General features: G+C 41.3%; 1 protein-coding gene across 1 annotated transcript in view; it reads right to left on the bottom strand.

Moving 5' to 3' along the window:
* KL (klotho) overlaps positions 1-23,228 on the bottom strand; it is a 46,000-nt gene extending 22,772 nt beyond the window's left edge. The window contains exon 1 of the mRNA XM_075197952.1: positions 22,345-23,228. Coding sequence (XP_075054053.1) covers positions 22,345-23,061 — 717 coding nt within the window. The 5' untranslated portion in view covers positions 23,062-23,228. The remainder of the gene's footprint in view (positions 1-22,344) is intronic.
* Positions 23,229-26,271: the final 3,043 nt, after the last annotated feature.

Below are 26,271 nucleotides of genomic sequence, written 5' to 3'. Positions count from 1 at the left end.
GTTATACACGTGTTCCAGAAACACTATGAACTGTGTTTATAGTAGCACTCTAATGTTTTGCTATTATGTTTTTTACCATTGTTTACTGGCACCTGAAGATCTGGACAGAACAAATTCCACAGACGTTATTAAAATAGCTGCAACAAACCTTTAAGCGCCTTTTATTCAAAGAAAAACCAGGTCACTATAGTAAATAATTGACAGAAGATTGCTCAAACTCCAGATTTCTAACCGGCAAAGCAAGAGATACAGTAATAACTAGACCCCAGCACAGACAAACATCTCTATGTAAAGTAACGGAACTATCTCCACTGCAGGGGGTGTGTGGCCGCTACAGGGCCCAGAGGTGCGGGGGACCCAAGAATTCCTGGAGACCGCTCCAGTGTTCCCAGCTCTGCTCTTCTCAATTGGGACGTCACTGTGCATGGTCAGAAGAGCAGGGGACTCCTATGCGATTAAAATGATTTTAAGCAGTTACCCCCATCCTGAGACACTGCAAGTACCGTGACGATACCTGTCAAATAGGCTTTCCCATGAAAAAGCATGAGGATGCCTTCATTGGTGAAAGGTAGCAAATCTTACCAGCTGCAGGGATAAATAGTAATGTTATCACCGATAATAATTCTTTGATGTATAGGGGGAAACAATAAAAACCTTATTTCCAGCAAAAAACCCTGTTTTGCCAGTAATAGGGCTTTTCGTACTTTCATGATCCTGCTTCAGAATGTGTTACAAGTGTTGAGAAAATCCCTGCAGTAGTTGGACACAGCCAAGTGTGAGGATCCGGAGACCGTTAATATGCCTTAAAGAACTTTAAGTGGTCAAAAGGGTCCTGTCTTTACCATAGTCTTAAAGGAGGCATAGCGGCTCCTTTAGATGTGGACGCTTATGTGTTCAGAACGTACGAAGAGAAAGAGGCATATGTTGAGTCAAGTATACACCAGGCCACCAGGCGTAACAAGTTTGAATACGTACACTCCAAATAGACCAGAGATGGCATAGAGAAAATGTAGAGATATCGAAGAGATACGGCTTGGCGTGTTAGTGGTAAGTGCTAAAATCACATTACCCTATTTGTACACAATATAATGATATAATGAAGTGTCACATACACAAGACAGAATATTGCCTTGACAGTGGCATTGTCCATGTAAAATGTCATTAACTACAAACAAATCTACAAAATACAAATTACATTAAAGACACACATCGGTTGTTTTCCAATTTAATAAAACAAATGTGAATTTCCTTTCCTGCATTAATATAAATGAAAATGTCAAATAATTAATGCAAATGGACAACCAGGATTTCATATAATACAGGCGCAATGCTTAGGCCCAGGATTCTTATGATGATGATGATGATGAAGTGGTTGCCAGACAGATTCCCGACTTAAACCTCTCAGGATGGGCTTCTAGGGGAATGTTGACTTTGAGTCATATGTTTGAATCAGACATGCTTTCATCCTTTACCCATTGAGTGAACAATACCACCTGCCTAGAGGTAACTTTTACAAATTCCTACAACTTAGACACTGGTTGGCAGAACCGTCCCTCAAGAACATTGGTATAAGATCCCCTCCAGCTACATATCATGCAAATCTGACAAAGGGCAGTAACAGAACTAGTATAACCACATGGTACTCTTTTTTTAACTACACATGTAGATTTTCCAAAATTCAAAATACAACTTTAATGGGAGACAGATCTTCATGTAGAGTTCTCGGGGAAGGAATGGGAGTCTATATTCCAAAACTCCTTCAAAATGTCTAAATGCCTCAACCACACTGAAATGCTGGTAAAACTGCTGAATAGACTGTATGTTACCCCAGAGAAGTTGTACAAAATATGGCCTTCGGATTCCCCTACATGCTGGCGCGATTGCTCTGAGAGAAGAGACTTATTCCATATGATTTGGTTATGTCCAATCATACAACCCCTGTGGTTGGACGTCTTTCAATTACAGGGAACTGTCCTTCGACATCCAATACAACCCTCCCCGGTGCTTGTCCTATTACACCACTACCCTCCTTCAATTCCCTCATGGGACAGATACGTGTTGGATCAAGTTCTTATCGCAACTAGAGCTGCCATAGCACAGGCCTGGAAGAAACCATTACCGCCGACTTTGCCTAAGATTATAGCAAAAGTGGAATTTAGCTTTGAGATGGAGACCTTAGGAGTTCCTTACTCCACGGCAGCAAATGTAAATCCTCAAAAAGTGCTCTAAACTTCTCAACAGATGGAAAAATGATATGTTGTCTATCACGTCAGAAACAGATAAGGTTCATTTGTTGCATGTATACTAGTATTTTACATCATCTTTCCTTACTCTGCTAGTTGTAAATATTGGTTAGTATATAACTTAAAGACCCTCCAGACTCTTGAATGACAAACCCCATAACATAATTTTATTTTCCGTTGGTGACTTTTTTTTTTTTTGCTTCCTTCAAGGGTCCCTGCAGTAAAATGCTCCCATGTGCTGCAATATCAGCAGTCGCAACTCATTTGTCAAATGCTGATAGGAATGCACCTAAACCGAAATAGTTTGAAGTTGGGTACAGACCATACTTGCCTACTCTCCCGGAATTCCCGGGAGGCTCCCGAATTTTGGGGAGTGCTCCCGGACTCCCGGAAGAATAGGCAAACCTCCCAGATTCGTCAAAATTCATGGCATTGAATGGCGGGGCTTAATCGCGTCATTAAGCCACATCCCCGCTATTCAATGCCATGAATTTCTGCATTTTATAGTGGATTGGGGCTATGGTCGCCCCCTCCATATATGGTACAGACCCAAAAACACGGTTAACCTCCATTTATGTGAAGCTCTCACTGCCGCCAATATACCAGTTGGTACAGTCCAGAACCCAGTCCTGAAAACCTTTCTACAAGAGTTTTGCAACAGAAAAATACCAGATGAATCATTTATAAAAAAAAAAACCACTTCATTTGGTTAAGTGTAGAAATAATGGATGCCTGTGACAGATACGTTGCCGCCATTGTTGTGGGTAAGCTCACTTGTGAGGAACCGACTATACCCCATGTCATCCTCTGCAGGGGGATGGGGTATGTTTTCCCGGCTCTAATGACCACAACAACAAGTATGCCTACAAAAGAAGGTATACTTCTTGTGACACTTTAAAGGCATAAATCTCATCGTCGGGCTCTTCAGTGACGTGAATAAGACAAGTGGAGTTTTCCTCTGTCGTCATTAATATGAAGCTTGTTGGATATAGTGTGTGATTGTGTTAGGGTAAGTCTGTCTTTTATAGATGTCGGATTTCTGCTCATCGTGATTTTTTTTGTGCAAGAATACCTGCTGTCGTGGTTATTAGTGTTGGGATAATGACTACCACCAACGCAGGGAGCATCTGCAAACCAACCACTCCAGTGTGTCCTTTGCAGTGAGAGATGCCTTACAGGTGCTGTGAGCAGATGCAGAGAAAGAGGATAAGTTACACTTGTTCATGACAGATAGTGCAGCTTACATGTGATTAAATCGTTATATTCAGGGAGAAGCTTCCATCAATATCTCTCCCTCCACAACCTGTACTGACACGGTGGGTGACCTGGCTCTCAGAGGCAATGTATTATGCAGAAATCTATAAGAGCATCATGGAGGTTATTGATGCACTAGGTGAACATGAATCTATCGCTATTGTGGATGCAAAGAGGGCATTACACTCTGTGACAGCCAGAGCCGTAGCGAGGGTGGTGCGGCCGGTGCCGCCGCCCAGGGCGCAAAGTCTAGGGGGCGCCACGTTCCCCCCTGTTATTAAACAAGTCACAGCCCCAGGTACACATCTGGGGCTGATGCAGAGTCAGCGCTGCAGATCGCGATATAAGCAGTGCGGGAGGTGGGAGGCGCCATGCTGCAGAGGCACTCCAGCCTCTATTGCCACCTTACAGTCAAAATACACTAAGGAGCTCCTGTGCAGTTCAACACAGGACGCTCCCACAAGAAGCCAATCTGCCCGCCCACTTTGTGTTGAGTGACAGCAAGCTGAAAGAGGCGCCCCTCCCCCGTGGTCAGCCCTTCAGCTTGTCCAGCACAGCAAGCTGCCTGCTACAAGTATCGAGACTGCTCAGCAGAGGACCCTCCGCCCCCTGGACAGCCCACAAGCTTCTGTTGCATTTTTCACCAGCCTGTACTCCAGCTATGTAGGTAAGTAATAATCAGCATGTGTTTCTTACCCTGTCTCTCTCTTTGTATTTGAATCTCTCTCTCTCCCCTTCCCCCTATCTCCCCCTCAGCCTGTGTGTGTCTGTGTGTGTGTCTCCCCCTCAGCCTGTGTGTGTGTCTCCCCCTCAGCCTGTCTGTGTGTGTGTCTCCCCCTCAGCCTGGGTGTGTGTGTGTGTGTGTGTCTCCCCCTCAGCCTGTGTGTGTGTGTGTGTGTGTGTGTGTCTCCCCATCAGCCTGTGTGTGTGTGTGTGTCTCCCCCTCAGCCTGAGTCTCCCCCCCCCCCTGAGCCACTGTGTGTCTCTCCCCCCTCTGAGCCACTGTGTGTCTCCCCCTTCCCTGAGCCAGTGTGTGTCTCCCCCCTATCTGAGCCAGTGTGTGTCTCACCCCCCCGAGCCAGTCTCCCCCCCCCCGAGCCAGTGTGTGTCTCCCCCCCCCCCGAGCCAGTGTGTGTCTCCCCCCCGAGCCAGTGTGTGTCTCTCTCCCCGAGCCAGTGTGTGTCTCCCCCCCCCCCCCCCGAGCCAGTGTGTGTCTCCCCCCCCCTGAGCCAGTGTGTGTCTCCCCCCCCTGAGCCAGTGTGTGTCTCCTCTTCCCCCCCCTCAGCCTGTGTGTCTCCTCTTCCCCCTGCCCCCCCCCCCTCAGCCTGTGTGTCTCCTCTTTCCCCTCCTCCCCCTCCCTCAGCCTGTGTGTCTCCTCTTCCCCCTGCCCCCACCTCAGCCTGTGTGTCTCCTCTGCCCCCCCCCCCTCAGCCTGTGTGTCTCCTCTCCCCCCTGCCCCCCCCCCTCAGCCTGTGTGTCTATTAATTTAACAGGAGTAGGACTATTCCTTTATTGGTGACTATTAATTTAATGGGAATAAGGGTTATTAACTTATTGGTGGGGCTATTCTTATACTTGTGGGATGATTGTGGTGGTGAGGGCTATTAATTTAGTTTATTACTGGGGATTTTGGGGTGTGTTTTAATTGAATGTGGAACAGAGTTGGTGTTGAATAGGGCCTATTTGTGAAATGGGAGTGCTCTTAATTTAATGTTGGTTGGTAAGACTGGAAATATGCCTTTTTTAATGTAATTTTGAGAAGGAGACCTGATTATAAAACATGGGTACTTTTATTTCATGTCAGGGCTGGTTAGAGGAAGGAGGCCTGGACTATTCACTTGTTGCTTTGTTTTCCTTTCCTTGTGGTGAATATTAAAAATATTTTTTCCAAACAGGGCCCCAGCAGGATCCGGCCAAGCATCAAGTGAGCGGAAGATGACAGCAGCAGCTCCATGTGGTCATACTACAAGAACAGGTACGAGAAACTTGTACAGGATTGGAGACCAGTCCAGTACTTGTAAAGTGCTAGGAGTATTCTCCCCCACACAGGGCCGTAACGAGGGTGGTACAGGCGGTGCCGTTGCCCAGGGCGCAAGGCCAAGGGGGCGCAGCTGCCGCCTGGTACCTGACTCCATACCTTGAAGAGAGAGAGACTAACTTACAAGAGCTTGGTGCTTCTGCCCTTAAGTTCCGCAGTGGAACACATGTGCGTTCCACCGACAGGAAGTTCGTCATTTGGAACGCAAGTTTGCGTTCCACTGTGGGCAGAAGCACCAAGCTCTTCTTTCTCACAGACCCACAGACTGGATACTATAAAAGACTGAAAACACAGATGGACGTAAGAAAGACAAAGGAATATACTTGTAAATATAGATCGGCACGTACGAAACAGGGGATAGTCATTTTAAGTTGGAAACACACTTTGAATTTTTTTTCCTAAGTGCTTACTTTTCTTTAGTTATTTACTGTTATAATTGTACAATAATCCCACCGTTTCTCTTGCTGAGACCCCCGCCTTAATGCCAGATGCATTCTGTATAAAAAAAGAGAGAGGGGATCATTTTAATGGACACTCGTGCAGTCTGAAAACAAAGATGGTCTCTTTAGATTTATAGCGCAAACCAACTACACAAAACCTTATTTTAACTACGCTAAAGTGATTTAATGTGAAGATGCCAAATATAAAGGCACCATTCAGTCTTTCTTGTTGCCCTTTATCCTTGTCTCTAGTTTTAAAAGAACACCTCAGTGTTTTGTTTTCAGTATTCACATCAGCGATAGCAAACCAGTATTTCATGATCTCTTTAAACTTGTTTTCAGCATCTTTGCTGCTTTATAAATTAACAATTGTAAAGGGCAACAGAACTCTATCTATCTATCTATCTATCTATCTATCTATCTATCTATCTATCTATCTATCTATCTCTCCCTCCCTCCCTCTCTCTCTCATCACTCCCTCTCATCACTCCCTGCCCCATTGGGGCTTACAGTCTACAATTCCTTAAGACACAGTTTTGCTGCTCTTATTTCAGTATTAAGTGCATAAAAATTAGAATACCTATTGCTATATATTTTTTGCATACTTTAAATGGTCATATTATATATATATATATATATATATATATATATATATATATATATATAAGAATTGTTTCAGTAAAGTGCTAGCCACACCCACACATTATGTTTGCCACTCCCACTTAGATGGGGGGCGCCGGTGCCTTGTCTCGCCCAGGGCACCAAGATGTCTAGTTACGGCACTGGTGACAGCTGTACAGGAGTTGAGCTAACTTTTCCCACCTAGAATGTGCAATCAAGAAGCTGGAAGAAGCATCTCTCCCAATGATAGAAGCGCTTCAGGTCATGCAGGAAGTGAGGAACAAAGTGGCTCCTGGACCAGTTGGGTCATCCATAGACAAGTAGTTGGAGGCTGTGCTGGCAGGCAATCCCGATTTCAGCCATGAAAATCACACCCCTTACCTCATGAGACGTGGAGCGGAGTTTTAGCGCATCCAAACAAATTTTAACAAAAGAGTTTTTACTCTTGAAAACCTGTCAAAGTATTTCATTGGTCAGTGTCATGTTAGGAGTAGGAATGTTCTAACTTAGGAGTTTAAAATGAGTAGTTTTCATATATAACACAGTGTTTCACACATAACAGTGTATTGTATTTCATTGTTAAGTCTCAGGGTACAGTTCAAATGAGTAGTTTTCATATAAGGCAGAGTTTCACACATAATAGTATATTGTATTTCATTGTTACGTCTTATGATAGGAGTTTCAAATGAGTAGTTTTCATATCTACTTCATATATAATAAAGACAGTGTTTCTAAAATAATGATATGCTGCATGGTTTTCTATTATTTTCATACAACATATAAATTCCTAAATTAATATTTTTAAAACCTATAAAACCCCAAAACATGGATTGAAAAAACCTAATCTTAGTTCTTTAGAACCTAAAAATTTGGGGATTAATTGGATTAAGCACAACAGCTGGAGAAGTCAGTACAGAACCAGCCAATCAGAAGCCAATATTACTCTCTCATGTACAGACCCCATATGCCTTCCTTTGGACTCACCTAAGTTCACAGCCCAAGGTACTCACAATTTGTGTACAGCAGCTTTGCAGTAGAAGTGCTAGGAGAAAGTCCAAATTACTTTATTATTGTGACTGGTTTCACAGAGTGCTAAAAGTTATAGTTCCTATTTACCAGGGAGTTCTATAAGTTGGGAACAGCATGAGAAAAGTCTTCCCGGAGGGTGTAGAGATAGGTGGTAATCAGGGCCATCTTAACAACATTATGGGCCCCCGGGCAAAGCAGTGCACCGGGGCCCCTAGATATAGATATAGATATTTAGATGTATACAGATACAGCTATAGATATAGATATATATAGAGATAGAGATAGATAGATGTACTTGCTCAGTGACCCTTGTAGGTTTTTTTTGCAGGCTTTTTTCTTTTGCAGGTTTATTTATTCTCATTAAGAGCCGTGCCTATGGGGCCCCCTTGCCCATAGGGCCCCCGGGCAGCTGCCCATCGTGCCCAATGGAAATGATGGCCCTGGTGGTAATCATAGAGGAAGCAAGGTGCAGATCTAAGAGGACATGAAGATGAGTACCTTGTGATGAGGTTAGAGATTTATGAGGGAGGGATGTTGGTGAGAGCCTTGAAGTTGAGGGTGAGTAGTTTGATTTGGATTCTGGAGGGTATTGGGGCCAGTGTAAAGTCTGACAGACTGGTGAGATGGTTTTGGAGTGGTGAGAAAAGGAATATCAGGGATTCTAGAGCATATAGGATGAATTGTAACCAGGATAGACAGGTGTGAGGAAGACCGCATAGAAGAAGGTTGCAGTAATCAAGACAGAGATGATGGAAAATGGATAAAGGTTTATGTAAAGTCCAGCTGTGCACTCTGGCAATGTTTTGTAAGGGGAGGCACAATGACTACACAAGGGAACCTGCAAAACAATTTTGCCAACAATTTTATTTTGGTGGCTAAAAGAAATGCGGTTTCCAGTATAAGGGTTGTTGTATTGCCTGAAAAGGGAGTGATTTAGGTGATTCTGGGCATGGTATGTGGGATCAGGGGTATGACTTACATTGTCCTGAATTTCCAATTGGGAAGGTTGGCAAGTATACAGTATATATGTCAAATAGATTATTAGATGTCCTGCAAACATTTGACTAGCAATAAAACAAATACTACAAAAGTACAAGATATAAGGCATAGCGGTATAAATTGGGTTTGTTACATATGCTAGATATAGACCTGTTATACAGTAATACAATGGATTATTTTTGACATCAACTACAAGTATAAATGTGTGTAGTTATTCCAACAGATGTTAATTGTCGAATTTATCTAATTACGTGTGAACTCATTAAAGCCAGCATAAGAAGATGATCAGTCATCAAGCAGCATTTCATTAGGCAGAACAATGAAAACTATCTTACAGTTTCTTTATTTTACAATAAATATAAAGTATCATTTCATGAGCATTCATTAGGTATACTAATATAAATTATGAAAAAGCCTTTTAAGTGGATTCAGTTTTAAATGTGTACTCCTCCTAGGTTCAGTTTTGTGCTGTATTTTCTCAGGCTGTAATTTTTTCAATCACTGTCATTACCAAAAGTGTTGCTTCCTCCTGGGCTCCAAGGAGGGAAGGCAAATCTCCTGGGAGGAAGCTTATCTGCCTTCAAGGTGTCGGTGATGATGCAAACTGCGCAGGTGAAGGGCATGCTGATGCAAATGGCAAAGTCATTAGAGCTAATAAAATGTACCTGCCTAAGATTTGACTCTCTCATTGTTCAAGGCATACTCGTAAGCATTGCAATAATACAAAGCATGGCTAGTGGTGCGTGGCATTGCTGCCAGCTCATCAGTGATGAAGGTTACAAGGAGGTATTTCAGTACAGGGTGGAATATTGATTATACAATGCCTGCCCAGCAATTTTCACATTCTATAATTACACCAGAACATAAAAAGAACTACTAGGAAACGGATATGGATATGGGATTTAGACATAAAGGGCCTGAGTCATTAAGGCAAGTTCATACTTGCCAACTCTCCCTGAATGTCAGAGAGACTCCCTGAAATAGGGGCGATCTCCCTCACTCCCTGAAGAGTCTGGCATTCTCCCTTCGCAATTTTGGGCAGGATGACACAGTTCAGAAATTGTGTCCTATGTCTATGTATTGATGCCTATGGAGGTGGCCATTTTCATGGAGACCAAGATTTAATCAAAGACTGACAAGTAAGACAACATGACTTCAGTAATGAAGACAGAAATGTAAAAGACACTTCAGTCTTTAGCGCACAGAGAGGAGCCACACCGAGGCAAGAAGAGAAGACTGAAGAGAAGACGACAGAAAAAGAGGAGAGAAGGAAAGAAGGTCATAGAAAAGTAAGTAAATAACGGAGAGGACAGCAGGGTTGAAAAAAGAGATGGGGGCAGCATGTGATGGAGGAGAGGGAGTCACCGTGTGATGGAGAAAAGGGGGGCAGCGTGTGATGGAGGAGAGGGAGTCACCGTGTGATGGAGAAAAGGGGGGCAGCGTGTGATGGAGGAGAGGGGGTCACTGTGTGATGGAGAAAAGGGGGGCAGCGTGTGATGGAGGAGAGGGAGTCACCGTGTGATGGAGAAAAGGGGGGCAGCGTGTGATGGAGGAGAGAGGCTCAGTGATGTGGATGAGGAGAGGGTGCCAGCATGTGATGGAGGAGAGGGGGGCAGCAACGTGGATGAGGAGAGGGGGCAGCGTGTGATGGAGAAAAGGGGGGCAGCTTGTGATGGAGGAGAGGGGGTCACTGTGTGATGGAGAAAAGGGGGGTAGCTTGTGATGGAGGAGAGGGGGTCACCGTGTGATGGAGAAAAGGGTGGCAGCGAGTGATGGAGGAGAGGGGGGCAGCATTTGATAAAGGAGGGGGCACAACCAAATTAATTTGCCAAAAATGTAAAATCTTATTACAAAGAATACATATTCTTCATTTATATTATTAATAAAGCAATTCATGTTTGCTGTTTAATGTATTTATTTGTATTATTCTCTTTATTAAAGTGTATTGTATTAAAAGAAAAAGCATTATTGAATGAACAAATAATTTATAAAAGAGGAGGGTGCAAATTAATATTTTGCAGGGGGGCGCCCAACATGCCAGCACCGGCCCTGGTGGCGACCTTTTAAGAGAACAAAAACATGTCCTTGGACAAAACAAAGGGAGAGGGGGAGGATTGCAATGGTTTTGGGGGAAGGCGGCCTGTTTCAATTGTACTGGGCCCCACCATTTCTGATGATAGCCATGACTAAGACTTTGTACACAGATGTTAAATTTAAGTATTAATGCACAATCATACAGTCTATTAAATGTGCTTTGATGCTTATAGTGCAAAAATGAATAGTAAGTGAATGGCTTAAACGCACATACTTTCTGTCAAGCATTACATTTGTATACAATTTTAAACTTGTTTGCAGCGTTCAGGAGCGTTCATTTTGTATAAAATAGATTTGAGCTCTATGGTGATGCTCACTAGGGGCCTGATTTTGAGTTGGACGTAGACGCGGTTTGGGGGCGTGCAAGCACTAGGATATTTGAATTTCACAAATTTGTAAATGACTTAATAATTGCCAGCACAAAAAAAACACAAAAAGCAGCTAATTACTACCATACTGATGTATACAGAAATCTTCCTAGGAAGCAGGTGATGAGTACTAATGGAAACCAATAGAAAACCCTTTGAATTTATCCCAGACATTATTTAAAATGCTCTAACCATCTTCAAGCAGCCTGAAGATGTTCATACAAAACATTAAGAACTTTGTCCACAATTAAAATGCATGACTAGCTTTCAATCACAAAGTTCATTTTCTGTGTTTTTGTCTATTTCACAGCACAGTTTGTAAGATAAAATGCAGAAATCACAACATGATTAAAGCAGAGGAGAGCTGGATTATACAACAACAAACTCCAAAAAGGTGACCAAGGCGCTAAATGAAATTATACAAAATAATATCTAGACACTCATCCAGCAGCTGAATTTGCAGGAATAGCTGCTACTCCCTATTTATCAATACTAGGAAACAAAAATATAAACATACTACGTTGAAAATGAATAAAAAATGTGTATCAAATGTATATCAAAATATATTATAATAGAGAATAAAAAATAAAATAAATAAATATTATTTAGCTTTAAGAGAGAAAATAAACAAATTGATACATACAACTAGCGCTGCCTTCACGCACACTTGTTGTATAGGAATGGATGAACATATGTGACAAATGTCCTCCAGATGAATTTCTACCATCTAAAATAACACATATAAAAAACAGCAATAATGGTGCAGTACATCAACAAGAAGGTTGAAATGCCAAAATATAGAGGTTTTATCCTTTTTCCTCTTAATTCCCGTGTGCATATAAATTACTGAGCACCCGTGTTGTCATTTATTGTGGAAAACCCTTTTGGGTCTGCGCTTACAAGAACATAGATGTATATTCGCCCTTAGTAAGATTGGAGAACAGACCCGATTCTTCCTTTAATCTTGATGTCTCGTGTTCATAAAAAGATAATAAAGAAAACACCAATCTGGCGCATTATCTTTTTTAATAATATAAAATTGCTAAAATCACATAGGACTCGTACCAGAATTAAGCAGTATATTGGCAAGGTAAATGGCAAGGTAAATGTGACATCAGCATCTCACCACGATCTCTCCATGCCCGATGTTTAAAAGTCCATACAGCAATCTGTCCGTGTCCAATGTAAACGACTTGATACCAACGCGTTTTGACTTACATACAAAGTCTTTTTCAAGGTAAAAAACAATCCGTCCGTGTCCTTCTTAAATATCAATGTCCGGTGGGCGTGCCTCCCCAGAGCGAGGCTTGGATCCCTTCAGCGTACATTATTTCCGGTTTCTTCCTTTCAAAGCGAGGCGTGGATTCCTCCTATGACGCGATACCCACGTTGTTCTCCGCTACCTGACTAATACAAAGCATTGGCTAAACTACTCGATGTTATTACTCCTATCATTTGCCTTGTTAGCAGTCCCGCTTCATACTCGTTGCTTTTCCCCTCAAAGAGAGCAAAATAAATTGTGATGACTACGATGCATATATAATGTCAAGTATTCTACACAACATAACAATGAAATATAATTATTTCTATAGAAAACATTTGAGCTCAAAATCAGCATTATGTCATACTTGCCAACATTTTTTTTTCTTTTTCCGGGAGATGCCGGCTGGGACGTGGGCGTGCAGGGGGCGGGGCTGCGAAATCGCGTCATTTTGGCCCCGCCCCCGTGACGGAATGACGCAAATCGCGTCATTTTACAGTGGGGGCGGGGCTAAACGCCGCGATTCCGGGTGAATCGCGGCGTTTAAACTAAATTTTTCCCCCTTCCTATCAGGGAGATTGCCACACTCGTCCGGGAGACTCTCGCAAAATACGGGAGTCTCCCGGACAATCCGGGAGAGTTGGCAAGTATGCATTATGTCCCTTTGGGATGAGAGTATCCAAATCATAGATCCATCTCATCTCTGATCTGGATAACATGGATATAATGTCCTTATTCTTCCAACTTGTTTCTATTTTCTGTAATCCCCAAAAACCTGTTACGTGTTTATCTGAGCTTGAATGGCATAACTTAAAATGCTGAGACAATGCGTGTGTTTCCAAGCCTCTACGTATATTGTAGAAGTGTTCACGTAGTCTTATCTTAAGGGGACGTGTTGTTCTCCCTACGTAAACCTTCTCACAGCTACATCTGATGGCATATACCACATTTTTGGAATTACAGGTTATGAATTGTTCTATCTTGACCTCCTTATTGTTCAAAACTACCATAGATGTTTTGTTATGTTCCATATGGCAGGTTTTGCATGCCACACATTGTGCACACCTATAAAAACCTTTTGATCTCACTGATGTCCTTTTCTCTTCCTGCAAGTGGCTCCTCACAATCTTATCTTTCAAGTTAGGAGCCTTCCTATAAACAAAGGATAGTTTTTCAGGAATCATGTTTCCTATTACTGCATCTTGTTTCAACAAATGCCAATGTTTACTAAGAACCTTTTCTATTTGCCGATAGTTTGAGTTGAAATTTGTAATGTATGCCCATTCACATTTTTGTTCTGTTTATTCAACTTCTTAACCTTTGGAATCAAAAGATCTTCCCTCTTGATTTCCCTTACTCTATTCTCTGCTTTCTCCAAGGACTCTACCTTATATCCCTTACTTTCAAAACTGTTCCTCATCTCCTTAATCTGTTCCTGGAATACAGTTTAGTTCGTGCAATTTCTTCTGACTCTCGTCATTTGACTCAAGGGCACATTATCGAGCCACACTCGATGATGGTTACTATTGTAATGGATATAGCTGTTAATGTCTGTAAGTTTATGGTAAGTTTTGGTCTGTAATATATTTGCTTCAGCATAAATGGTAATATCCAAAAAGTTGACTCTATCCTTACTATATTGAAATGACAATTCAATGTTGCATGCATTATTGTTTAGATGACTAAAGAACTTTTGTAAGTCAATTTCTGACCCTCTCCACACAAAAAAGACATCATCAATGTACCGACGCCACAACACCAGGTCCGCCCCAAAGCCATGCCTTGACCACACATGCTCCTCCTCCCACTTGGCCATGAAGATGTTGGCATAGCTAGGGGCGAACCTGGTGCCCATGGCAGTGCCGACACACTGCAGATAATAGTCAGGAATCCCTATATACCATAATTGCACATAGTATAGGGTTGGAATCAGTTAAACATCATATGTCTGGGACATCAATGTCAGAGGATGAGAAGAGATTTGTTATGGAAGGAATAGAATTTGTGCTAACACACAACTATTTTAGATTCCAAGATGACTATTATCTGCAGTGTGTCGGCACTGCCATGGGCACCAGGTCCGCCCCTAGCTATGCCAACATCTTCATGGCCAAGTGGGAGGAGGAGCATGTGTGGTCAGGGCATGGCTTTGGGGCGGACCTGGTGTTGTGGCGCCGGTACATTGATGATGTCTTTTTTGTGTGGAGAGGGTCAGAAATTGACTTACAAAAGTTCTTTAGTCATCTAAACAATAATGCATGCAACATTGAATTGTCATTTCAATATAGTAAGGATAGAGTCAACTTTTTGGATATTACATTTATGCTGAAGCAAATATATTACAGACCAAAACTTACCATAAACTTACGGACATTAACAGCTATATCCATTACAATAGTAACCATCATCGAGTGTGGCTCGATAATGTGCCCTTGAGTCAAATGACGAGAGTCAGAAGAAATTGCACGAACGAAACTGTATTCCAGGAACAGATTAAGGAGATGAGGAACAGTTTTGAAAGTAAGGGATATAAGGTAGAGTCCTTGGAGAAAGCAGAGAATAGAGTAAGGGAAATCAAGAGGGAAGATCTTTTGATTCCAAAGGTTAAGAAGTTGAATAAACAGAACAAAAAATGTGAATGGGCATACATTACAAATTTCAACTCAAACTATCGGCAAATAGAAAAGGTTCTTAGTAAACATTGGCATTTGTTGAAACAAGATGCAGTAATAGGAAACATGATTCCTGAAAAACCATCCTTTGTTTATAGGAAGGCTCCTAACTTGAAAGATAAGATTGTGAGGAGCCACTTGCAGGAAGAGAAAAGGACATCAGTGAGATCAAAAGGTTTTTATAGGTGTGCACAATGTGTGGCATGCAAAACCTGCCATATGGAACATAACAAAACATCTATGGTAGTTTTGAACAATAAGGAGGTCAAGATAGAACAATTCATAACCTGTAATTCCAAAAATGTGGTATATGCCATCAGATGTAGCTGTGAGAAGGTTTACGTAGGGAGAACAACACGTCCCCTTAAGATAAGACTACGTGAACACTTCTACAATATACGTAGAGGCTTGGAAACACACGCATTGTCTCAGCATTTTAAGTTATGCCATTCAAGCTCAGATAAACACGTAACAGGTTTTTGGGGATTACAGAAAATAGAAACAAGTTGGAAGAATAAGGACATTATATCCATGTTATCCAGATCAGAGATTAGATGGATCTATGATTTGGATACTCTCATCCCAAAGGGACATAATGCTGATTTTGAGCTCAAATGTTTTCTATAGAAATAATTATATTTCATTGTTATGTTGTGTAGAATACTTGACATTATATATGCATCGTAGTCATCACAATTTATTTTGCTCTCTTTGAGGGGAAAAGCAACGAGTATGAAGCGGGACTGCTAACAAGGCAAATGATAGGAGTAATAACATCGAGTAGTTTAGCCAATGCTTTGTATTAGTCAGGTAGCGGAGAACAACGTGGGTATCGCGTCATAGGAGGAATCCATGCCTCGCTTTGAAAGGAAGAAACCGGAAATAATGTACGCTGAAGGGATCCAAGCCTCGCTCTGGGGAGGCACGCCCACCGGACATTGATATTTAAGAAGGACACGGACGGATTGTTTTTTACCTTGAAAAAGACTTTGTATGTAAGTCAAAACGCGTTGGTATCAAGTCGTTTACATTGGACACGGACAGATTGCTGTATGGACTTTTAAACATCGGGCATGGAGAGATCGTGGTGAGATGCTGATGTCACATTTACCTTGCCAATATACTGCTTAATTCTGGTACGAGTCCTATGTGATTTTAGCAATTTTATATTATTAAAAAAGATAATGCGCCAGATTGGGGTTTTCTTTATTATCTTTTTTATGAACACGAGACATCAAGATTAAAGGAAGAATCGGGTCTGTTCTCCAATCTTACTAAGGGCGAATATACATCTATGTTCTTGTAAGCGCAGACCCAAAAGGGTTTTCCACAATAAATGACAACACGGGTGCTCAGTAATTTATATGCACACGGGAATTAAGAGGAAAAAGGATAAAACCTCTATATTTTGGCATTTCAACCTTCTTGTTGATGTACTGCACCATTATTGCTGTTTTTTTATATGTGTTATTTTAGATGGTAGAAATTCATCTGGAGGACATTTGTCACATATGTTCATCCATTCCTATACAACAAGTGTGCGTGAAGGCAGCGCTAGATGTATGTATCAATTTGTTTATTATGTATGTTTATGATTGAAGTTCTGGTGGTTCTTCATTGATACATATTTGGCTGCACACCGAGTGAAGCGCTCCATTGACAGTCACAATTGTTTTATACTGTAAGAGAGAAAAAACTACAGCAGATCGGGAGATATTTTTCATCTATCCACACAGTAATGCTGGTCATGTGACCACTATTCGGAAAGCCTCTCATTACCAACACATTGCTACCGGAGAGGACCAATCGGAATCACCGAAGGAGGGCACAAAGGTTTGAAACTTTTATTTACAAGGTAAGCTGGCCACTTACCTACAAGCTATCTGCTTTGACTATGTATTAGTTTCGCTCATAGATATTTAGACCCATTATAAACAGCCATGGGTCGCCACCTATCAGCACAGCTGATTATCACTGCAAATTACACCTCTTTGTTCAGGAGCATAAACTCAATGGACCTTGTTTTGCAGGCTCAACAGCCATCACTACATACAGTTGTTAGCCCTCTATCATGGATTGCTAGTGTCAGTGGTGGAAGTGGGAGTATATATGGTGGTATGTCATACCGCCACCTCTCCTACTACCTTCATTGTATAACTATTAAATTCCATTCACTTACATTCCCATTACATTTTTCATACAGCCACTTCTAAATGTTCACTTCAACCACTGACTAGTCTTATAACAATTATGCATCACTATAACTCATATGTTTATTATTGGGACTGTGCATAGCTCCTATGGTCTGTTTTTTGAGGATTTTTAGGAGTACTATAAACCGATATGCCTTATCTACAGCCGCTATATGTTATGTTATATAAGTTGATTCAATTAGATAATTCATATCTTGTTTATACTATCAACTTTGTTTATATTGTTTTTACTGTATTATATATAGTGTGCAATAAAATGTAATATTTTAAGCAATCCCTGAGTATGAAATATTTTTATTTATACATTTATGTTTGTGTAAATTTTACATTTATTCATAAATATATACATTTATTTGTTTTTTTGTTTTTTATTTATTTATTTTTTAATTCTCACTTATAACCTATTTTTATATCTATATACACTTTTTTTTTTTTCATTTTCAGAGCTATCTGCTTTAATGTTTGAGTGCTGGATTATAATTTGACATTTAGGTTTGTAGACCAGGGTACATACCTATAAGAGGGTCCAGGCCCCCTATTTATGCATATATGACCTTGACAAGAGATAGAGGGAGCTTTTTGACCCAAATCACCCTGTCAATTGTTTTTGTTTTAATTTGTCCCTCACTTGGGTCTTACACATTAACCTGTATGGAAAGAATCCTCAATTAGCTCCCACAAGTGTCTAGAAAAGGCCTGTCCAACCTGCGGCCCTCCAGGTGTTGTGAAACTACAAGTCCCAGCATGCCCTTCCAGCTATCAACTGGTTGTCTACCGGCAAAGCATGCTGGGGCTTGTAGTTTCACAACACCTGGAGGGCCGCAGGTTGGATAGGCCTGGTCTAGAAGGATCACATATGAAGCACAGTGCAAATGCTGGGTTTATTTACATCACCCATCTACTTTTCTGCAAATGCACCCAGATTTCCTATTAGTATCATGGATTTGATGGCCAAGTTGACATTGAATGCAGGGGTGCAAAAGTCTACACTGTATGTTGGGAGAAATGAGGAGAGATCCTCGTTAAGGGCGGAACGGGTGCACAAGATGTAATTTTGCAGGACGGATTTATTTAAATAAGCTGGCAGGGGTGGAGAAGGAGCAGTTAGAGAGGTGTAGTTCCTTGTTTAATGGGAAGGCGCACACAGCCTTTTCCTCCCCGCAAAAGAATTTGAATTCAATGACTTTTCGCAGGTAACAGAACCCTGACCTTATTCCAGTTGCGCTTATGTGGGAAAGAGCATTTCTAGGCGCACTTCGACCAATGTAATAAAAACATTCACACACAAAGTTCCCGACATACTAGAGATAGTCCCAATATCCCCTCTCATTATTAACGTAAGACATAAGTAAAGATAAAGCAAGCGGTATTATAGGAGAAAACGGTACAATACTGAAGAGGTGGAAGTAGATTGGACATTGTGGTGACAGTTTTACTGGTTCTACCATGAGCATTTGAAGGAAGGTATTCACAAGTCCGTGCAGTGGTGTCAATTTATATTTGTCACTACTACATTTGTGTATAATTGCATTTGTTCTGCCTGTTGTGAATGACACCGTCATGCACAGAACATGAGTTATTTATCGTATCAATTATGATGACTTTTATGATCTGTCTTTGATCTATTAGGCTGCAGACAGAATCCATGATAAATGTATCAATGTCACCATATATCCTTAGAAGACAGATATAATTGCATCATTTTTGTTATTGATTAGATTGCGTTAATCAGCATATATAGGTTCAGGGGGTTTAGTTAATACATCATTTCCATTGACATGCTGGTCACATATAGTCAGTGACAAATGATTGAATAACTTTTACATTACTTTACTTTTTATTGCTGCGGGTACATTTACCAATAGGGATCAAAAATAGTAATAACATATTAACCCTTTCAATTTCTCAACTGTTATGTTTAACTGAATACGATTGTTCACTGCCACAGTAATAAAACAAACACATTTATTCTCTAAAGCGAACAGTAATTGATCTATATCTAATAGATATGATGCTGGTAATGAAAATCGATGGACAATGTTTAACATTACTTGGGGGGCATTATTTGTTGCTTTAAGTTGGGGGGATGTCATGACCCCAAATGGCGTGCTAGGTAGTCCCCAAACTTTGCCCCCCTAAATACACCATGCATTGTTCTGTAAACTAGTGGCAGACGTGCACCAGTGGACACAGGGCCATCTTTTCCATTGGGCACGATGGGCAGGTGCCCGGGGGCCCCAGGGGCAAGGGGGCCCCATAAGCAAGGCTCTTAAGAATAAATAATCCTGCAAAAAAAAAATCCTGCAAAAGAAAAACTTCAAGGGTCACTGAGCGAGTACATTTAAAAAAAGCAGTGCTTCGGGGCCTATATATATATATATATATATATATATATATTATAGGGGCCCCGATGCACTGTTTTGCCCGGGGGCCCGTAATGTTGTTAAGGTGGCCCTGAGTGGACATATCTCCCAACATTCCTGCCAGTCAAGGCAAAAGTCCTGACTAAGCCACTTATTACCAAACCACTTTAATACTAGGAAACACATTGACGAGAGTATGCAACCTGTTTTACACATGTTCTGAGGTGGTGAATATGTTACAGTCATTACTTTTAAGACGATGACTTTTGATGACTTTTGCAGTACCTAGGCATATTTTATATGGTTTTCATCTCCTTTTTGACCAGAGCAATTTTTGTTTATTTGGAGATCAAAAAAAGTACTTTTTAATAATAAAATGCACAAAAAACATCAAATAAAACCCTTACGGGTGAATTAAATTAGCCACAATGTTCCTCAGAATATCACGTCCGTGGGATTTTTACAGAATTTCCCGCTGCTTTTTCCTGGTAATGGTAAAAATGTGCCGCAATGTTCTGAGGAACATCAGCTAATTGATTTCCCCCTTTAATATTTGTTCATATACCAGATTTAGAGCATAATTTTAAATAAATTAGCACCTTCCCCCTTAAAATGCTCTTAACATGAATCTATTTGAATGTAATGGCTAGGCTAATTTCCTCTGTTAGACCCTAGATTGGTTCCCTGTATTGGGCAGAATCTAACAGAAAAAAACTTCTACTAACTTACAAAGCCAGTAACAAAACTGCACCAACATACATCTCCTCCCTTGTGTCAAAGTTTGTCCCAACACAAGATGTGCATCCACCAGAGGAGGGCTGGCAAATTTTAGCCCAGTGGGCAGGACTTCACTCAGCAGCCTATTAGGAACATTTGAAAGGAAAAAAATGCAGGTGGCCCAGTGACCCAGCCCAAGGTAGCCCAATATGGGACCGGCCCTGAGGACAGATGCCCCCCTGCCCCCCAGCGCAGCCTGTCTCTGGCATCCACACTCATTACCTGCTCCCATTCTGTTACCAAACTTTTCTTGGAATGACCCAATCTGCAGAATTCCCTCCCTCAGACAACAAGACTTTCTTGTAGCTTCCAAACCTCAAATGTTCCCTTTACACACCTCTTCAGTCAAACTTATGGAATTCACACATCTTCTTCTAAACCTCTCTAAAATACTGTACGATTACCACCAGGTGCGGACCTAGACGTAATTTTTAGGGGGGGGGGAGGGGGGCGCTTTTGCATAATCACACCCCTCCTTCATTCTGATTGGCTGGCCCCGGAAAACCCCACCCACCACCTGTGATTGGCCCCGCCCCTTTCATACCTTTTGATCGGTGTCTTGGACCCAAATTTAAAGAACTTCTACTGCTAGGGGGGGTCAATTGCCCCGATCGCCCCCCCCCTTGGTTCCGCCACTGATTACCACCCCTCTACACAGTTTACTCAACTTGCATAATTATTGTTTCTCTATACCGAACCAACCTACTGATCCCCAAACCAGCCTTGCTGTGAAACTGGACCATATAGCCCCACCCAGGACTTTTTCTCTGTCATCTGGTTGGACCAATATGCAATCCTTGGCACTTAACCACGTAGAAATCTTTTTTCCTATAGATTGTAAACTGGCAAACAGGGCTCTCTATCCTCTATGTTTGTCTGTTAATACACAGTCACGTTTTATTAATTTCTTTGTTCCCAAGTGTGGAGCACTGCAGAGTATGCTGACACTATATACATTAATATTAATAATAATTCCCATCAATATCCAATTACTTTTAAAACCCTGAAAACAACCTACTAAGAAAATAAACAAGTTATTTAGCCCAGCATTCTGCACAGATAGGTTCCCATATTCACACTATGGGCTAGATTTACTAAGCTGCGGGTTTGAAAAAGTGGGGATGTTGCCTATAGCAACCAATCAAAATCTAGCTTTCATTTATTTAGTACCTTCTACAAAATGACAGCTAGAATCTGATTGGTTGCTATAGGCAACATCCCCACTTTTTCAAACCAGCAGTTTAGTAAATCTAGCCCTATATATTTAAAGGTGCATTGAATTCTGTTTCCTTTGAGAAGGAACAATCTGCTTGTGTCCTTCTCTATACCAATAATTTTTAAAATAATTAATTTGCAAGCAGAATTTTGATTTTTTTTTCATAAATTCTGATGGTCAGAAAATCTTTTTAAGAAGAAAGTTTAGGGATAACTTCTGATTGGCTAATGCAGGACTGACAAACTGACTCCAATGTACAAAAATAATCAAAACTCGAATCTAGTCCTTTAAATAAAATATTTATAATTAGGTACAGTTTATTGTTCTATCAACAATTCTCCCCTGAATAATTGTTTCTTTTCCCCATTTTAGGATATCTCATTGTGTAGCTACAGGTTGCTGATTATAGTTCATATTATTACATCTCAAATACATGCCTAACCTATGGTTTATTCATAGAATATGAATCAGATTCATTAATTTGATATGTCATCAGCAGGCAGATAAAGTGTGCTCAACTTTTTCATATCGTGCATAACAAATAATGTCTCACCGTAACGTGTTTATATATATATATATATATATATATATATATATATATATATACACACACACACACACACACACACACACACAATCCCCGACAAAACCTCCTGCTCTATGGAACATGTACATTCATGTTGCTGATTGGATTCATGTCTTTTTCGGTTATTCCTCACCAGTTTTCACCTCTCTACTGCTAAACTCAGTTCTTACCTTAATGAGATTGTGCCCGGCTCTGTACCCAAGTAATTTATCTCCTTTGATGTTGGGCGGTAGACTGCCCGTGGAATAACCATGCCAAGCCACCACATAAGGGTTGTCCATGGTAATCCAGTACTTCACATCATTTCCAAACAGTTTAAAACACGCTTCAGCATAGGCTTGAAAGATGCCCACCATGGACTCATTGACCCAGCCACCATAGATGTCGTGCAGTCTCTGTGGTAGGTCCCAGTGGTAGAGGGTCACAACAGGTTGTATACCCAGCTCCTTCAGCCGGTCAATGAGCGCCCTATAATAAGTATATCCCGCTTGGCTGGGACCTGCTTCTGTGCCATTTGGGAACAACCGTGACCAAGAAATGGAGAACCTGTAATTGGAAACCCCTAATGTTTGTAGCGCTGCGGTGTCCCTGAAGAGGTTGTTGAAGCTGTCGCTGGCCACGTCTCCTGTGGCACGTCTGTCTTTGTGGCAATATGTGTCCCAGATGGACGGTGCCCTGCCATCCTGCTGCCAGCCTCCCTCGATCTGATAAGCAGCTGTGCCCACTGACCACATGAAGTCCGGGGGGAAGGTGTCATAGAGGAACAAGTGATCCTTAGGGAAAGGGAGTTGTGCAAACCTGAACCATATATCCCCTGCGTCCTCGGGGAAAGCGCAGAGCCCGCAGCTCACTGTCAGCCACAGCACGAACGACCTGACACTCCTCATCTCTTAGTAATGATAGGACACACAGCTGCCTTCCAAGTGTCTGTGAGCCGCTTCAACCCTGTGTGGGATTATAGGACCCTCCAGTCCTCTGCTCTATTTATCACCTGCCTACTATGAGCGGCAATCAATCTCATATAGCAGGGAGGGACAGGCCATTAATAATTAGCTAGGAGCTCATCAACTACGGTGCTTCTTCCCCTACTGTGTGAAACAACAATGTACACTGGAACATGCACTCATGACGACAAGTGTTCTCCCTCCTCCTAACCTCTCCACACACAGTGACACACGTTACTTACACTGAGGGATGTGGGGGCATAATGACAGGTGACTGGGTGCACAGTGAAGGCTTTAAGTACATATAATAGTGAGGTCTAGAAGAAGCAATTAATATTACCCGAGAGAAGGCCACAGCAAGGAGTATAGGGGGCGCACAGTGAGGGGTGCAGGGGCCACAGTGGGAGATGCAGGAGTGCAGAGTGTGACCTTAGGGTGCATACAGTATACACTGCACACCCTGATGGGTGACATCATACACAGTAACATCTGAATGGGAAAGAGATCAGAGTCTGACAGGCACAAAGTGGCATCAAGCAGAGCTATGCTTCTATTATTTGTTTTATATAGTGCATTACAGTATACATTAAATGTTCAGTACTGTGCATAAAGGGATGTATAGTGTGCACAGAGAGAGACAAACCAATACAAATGCCAACAATTATTTCTCCTGGAAAAGTACTTTTCAGGGTTGTGATGAATGGTATATTCTAATGCTGGCAACACAAACTGTGATATTGTTGGTGATATTGTCCAATTGACCCAATATCCCCACATATGTGGCCCAAACCACAAACAAATCATAAGGATATTATTGTATCGTTATCGGGCATGGCCATAAATCTTGTCAGAAGATGACCACTAACAAGTCTCACATTGTCACATGTGTGCTGGAAGTGATCCTTTCAGCCTGAATTGCACCATCGGCTCCTGTGTCACCTGCTTACAGAGCACATTTCTCACTATGCTTCAGTTGCTCCTTAAGATGGAATTTTAGAAATAAAATAGGTTTAATATGAAATGGAAACACTTTAAATGCTGCCTGTACACACAAATTGTGAATAAATAGTGGAATGCATGGGTTCAAAATGTCCATCGATATCGATCACACGTCAATCTAAGTGGTCGGTGACCATGGGCCTGATTCATTAAGAATCTTCCATGAAGAGGATCCTTATTTCAGTCTCCTGGACAAAACCATGTTACAATGGAAGGGGTGCAAATGAGTGTTCTGTTTTGCACATAAGTTAAATACTGACAGTTTTTTTCATGTAGCACACAAATACTTGATAGCTTATTTGTACACTGAAATGTAAAGTTGATATTTGTGTGCTACATGAAAAAACAGTCAGTATTTAACTTATGTGCAAGACAGAATACTAATTTTCACCCCTTCCATTGTAACATGGTTTTGTCCAGGAGATTGAAATAAGGATCCTCTTCATTTAAGATCCTTAATGAATCAGACCCCATGTTCTGAAAGTGTATGTTGTCAAGATTGTAAACCCACACGAGCAGGGACCTTTGTCCTACGTCTGCACCTCCTTCATCAACCTTATCTGTTTTATTTTGTTTTATTCATAACTCTCACTATCCGGCGCTGCAGAGTTTTGTGGTACCTTACAAATAAACAGTGCTGAAGATCAGCCAACCTTACTTGCCCTAAGCATTGTGTAAATGGCTAGGTCCAGGTGGATAACCATCGTGGGTGAAGGGGGATAACTAATGTAGGTGCAGCGGGTGTGGCCTCTAACAAGCTCGGAGGTGATGGGTTTTGCAATACTGGGTCGCCCCCCATCTCCGATCCACTGCTCCTGCTTGAGACACTCTCTGATGCTCCTGCTCTGCTCTCAACAGAGCAGAGGGAAGGCCTATTTTAATAATAATGCAGGGACTCTTCTGCCATTTCCTGTTGTGTGATGCATTGTTCCACCCCTGAGTATGTCCATATTGGTCACCCACACAGGTGACCATATTGCACACAGATCCTGTGAGTTGGTGCAGGCCAAGCATCAGTAACTGGTCATGTATTGGCAGTATAAGTAGTTAGATATCAGCAACATATTATTCCTCACATATTTTCTGTAATAACAGCTCATCTGAGCTTCTCAGGAAGTAATGTCATCAATCAACAGAATGGTACTATCATGGCAAAAACATTCTTCTCAAACAGTTCCGAATCAGTAAGCTGCAAACAGATTTGTACTTGCTCTGTATTATAATTACCTGCTTATGAAAGTCACTTGGTTGAGCAATCACTCATTTTATTTATTTAGGTGAGATGAAGTCCATAGTAACAGCATTATTACCATCATATGAAACTAAAGAATGCAGCATGTGAAGGACACACTTCAAGGCTCTGTATCAAGAGGTTCAATATTAATGTTATCTGTGCTTCCTACTCCTACAAAACCACAGCCAACCTCTTTAGGCCTGGTAACATGGCGATTTTCAGGCACTGCAATCTAGTTATAGTAATCGCTGAGAAAATACTGCAATTATATGCGATTAATAAAAAACCTGTTTCAGTTAGCATTTTCTGGTTAGAGTTGCCTAAAATCTCCTGAATGAGCGATTAATCTCTAATTGTTAAGTTCTCAAAGAATATTAATCACCAGTTATGAGATTAATCTGTTAAGAGCACACGGGTAAAATTAAAATGTATTGCTCATCCCTTAAAGTGCTATTTAATCAAATATGCAAATGGTAACATTATTTTTATATACACACACACACACACATATATATATATATATATATATCCAGAGGAGGGCTGACAATTTTTTTGCCTGGGGGACAAGATTCGACCATTAGGGACATTTTAAAGGAAAAAAATTGAAGGTGGCCCACTGACCCAGCCCAAAAAAGTTCACTATGGAACCGGACTGGGGGGTACATGCCTCCCTGCCCCTGCATATATCTATAATATAAATGTCTAGTGGCGTGTGTTAGTCTGTCTGTCTGTGTGTGTGTGTGTGTGGAAAAAATAAAACCAAGCTGCAGCGCCACCTGCTGGGCGGAGTTATACACTGACCTACTAAATTCTTAGTGTGTGTGGAAAAAAAAATTCAGAAAGGGCTGAAATTTGGTATACTAAGATGTTTTTAATTTGTTAATTTAATTTGTTAATTGTTAAAAGTGTTTATAAAGATT

The sequence above is a fragment of the Mixophyes fleayi genome, chromosome 2, assembly GCF_038048845.1.
Source record: "Mixophyes fleayi isolate aMixFle1 chromosome 2, aMixFle1.hap1, whole genome shotgun sequence".
Lineage (NCBI taxonomy): Eukaryota > Metazoa > Chordata > Amphibia > Anura > Limnodynastidae > Mixophyes > Mixophyes fleayi.
Note: the sequence above shows the minus strand (reverse complement) of the source record. Positions and strands in the feature narration are given on the sequence as shown.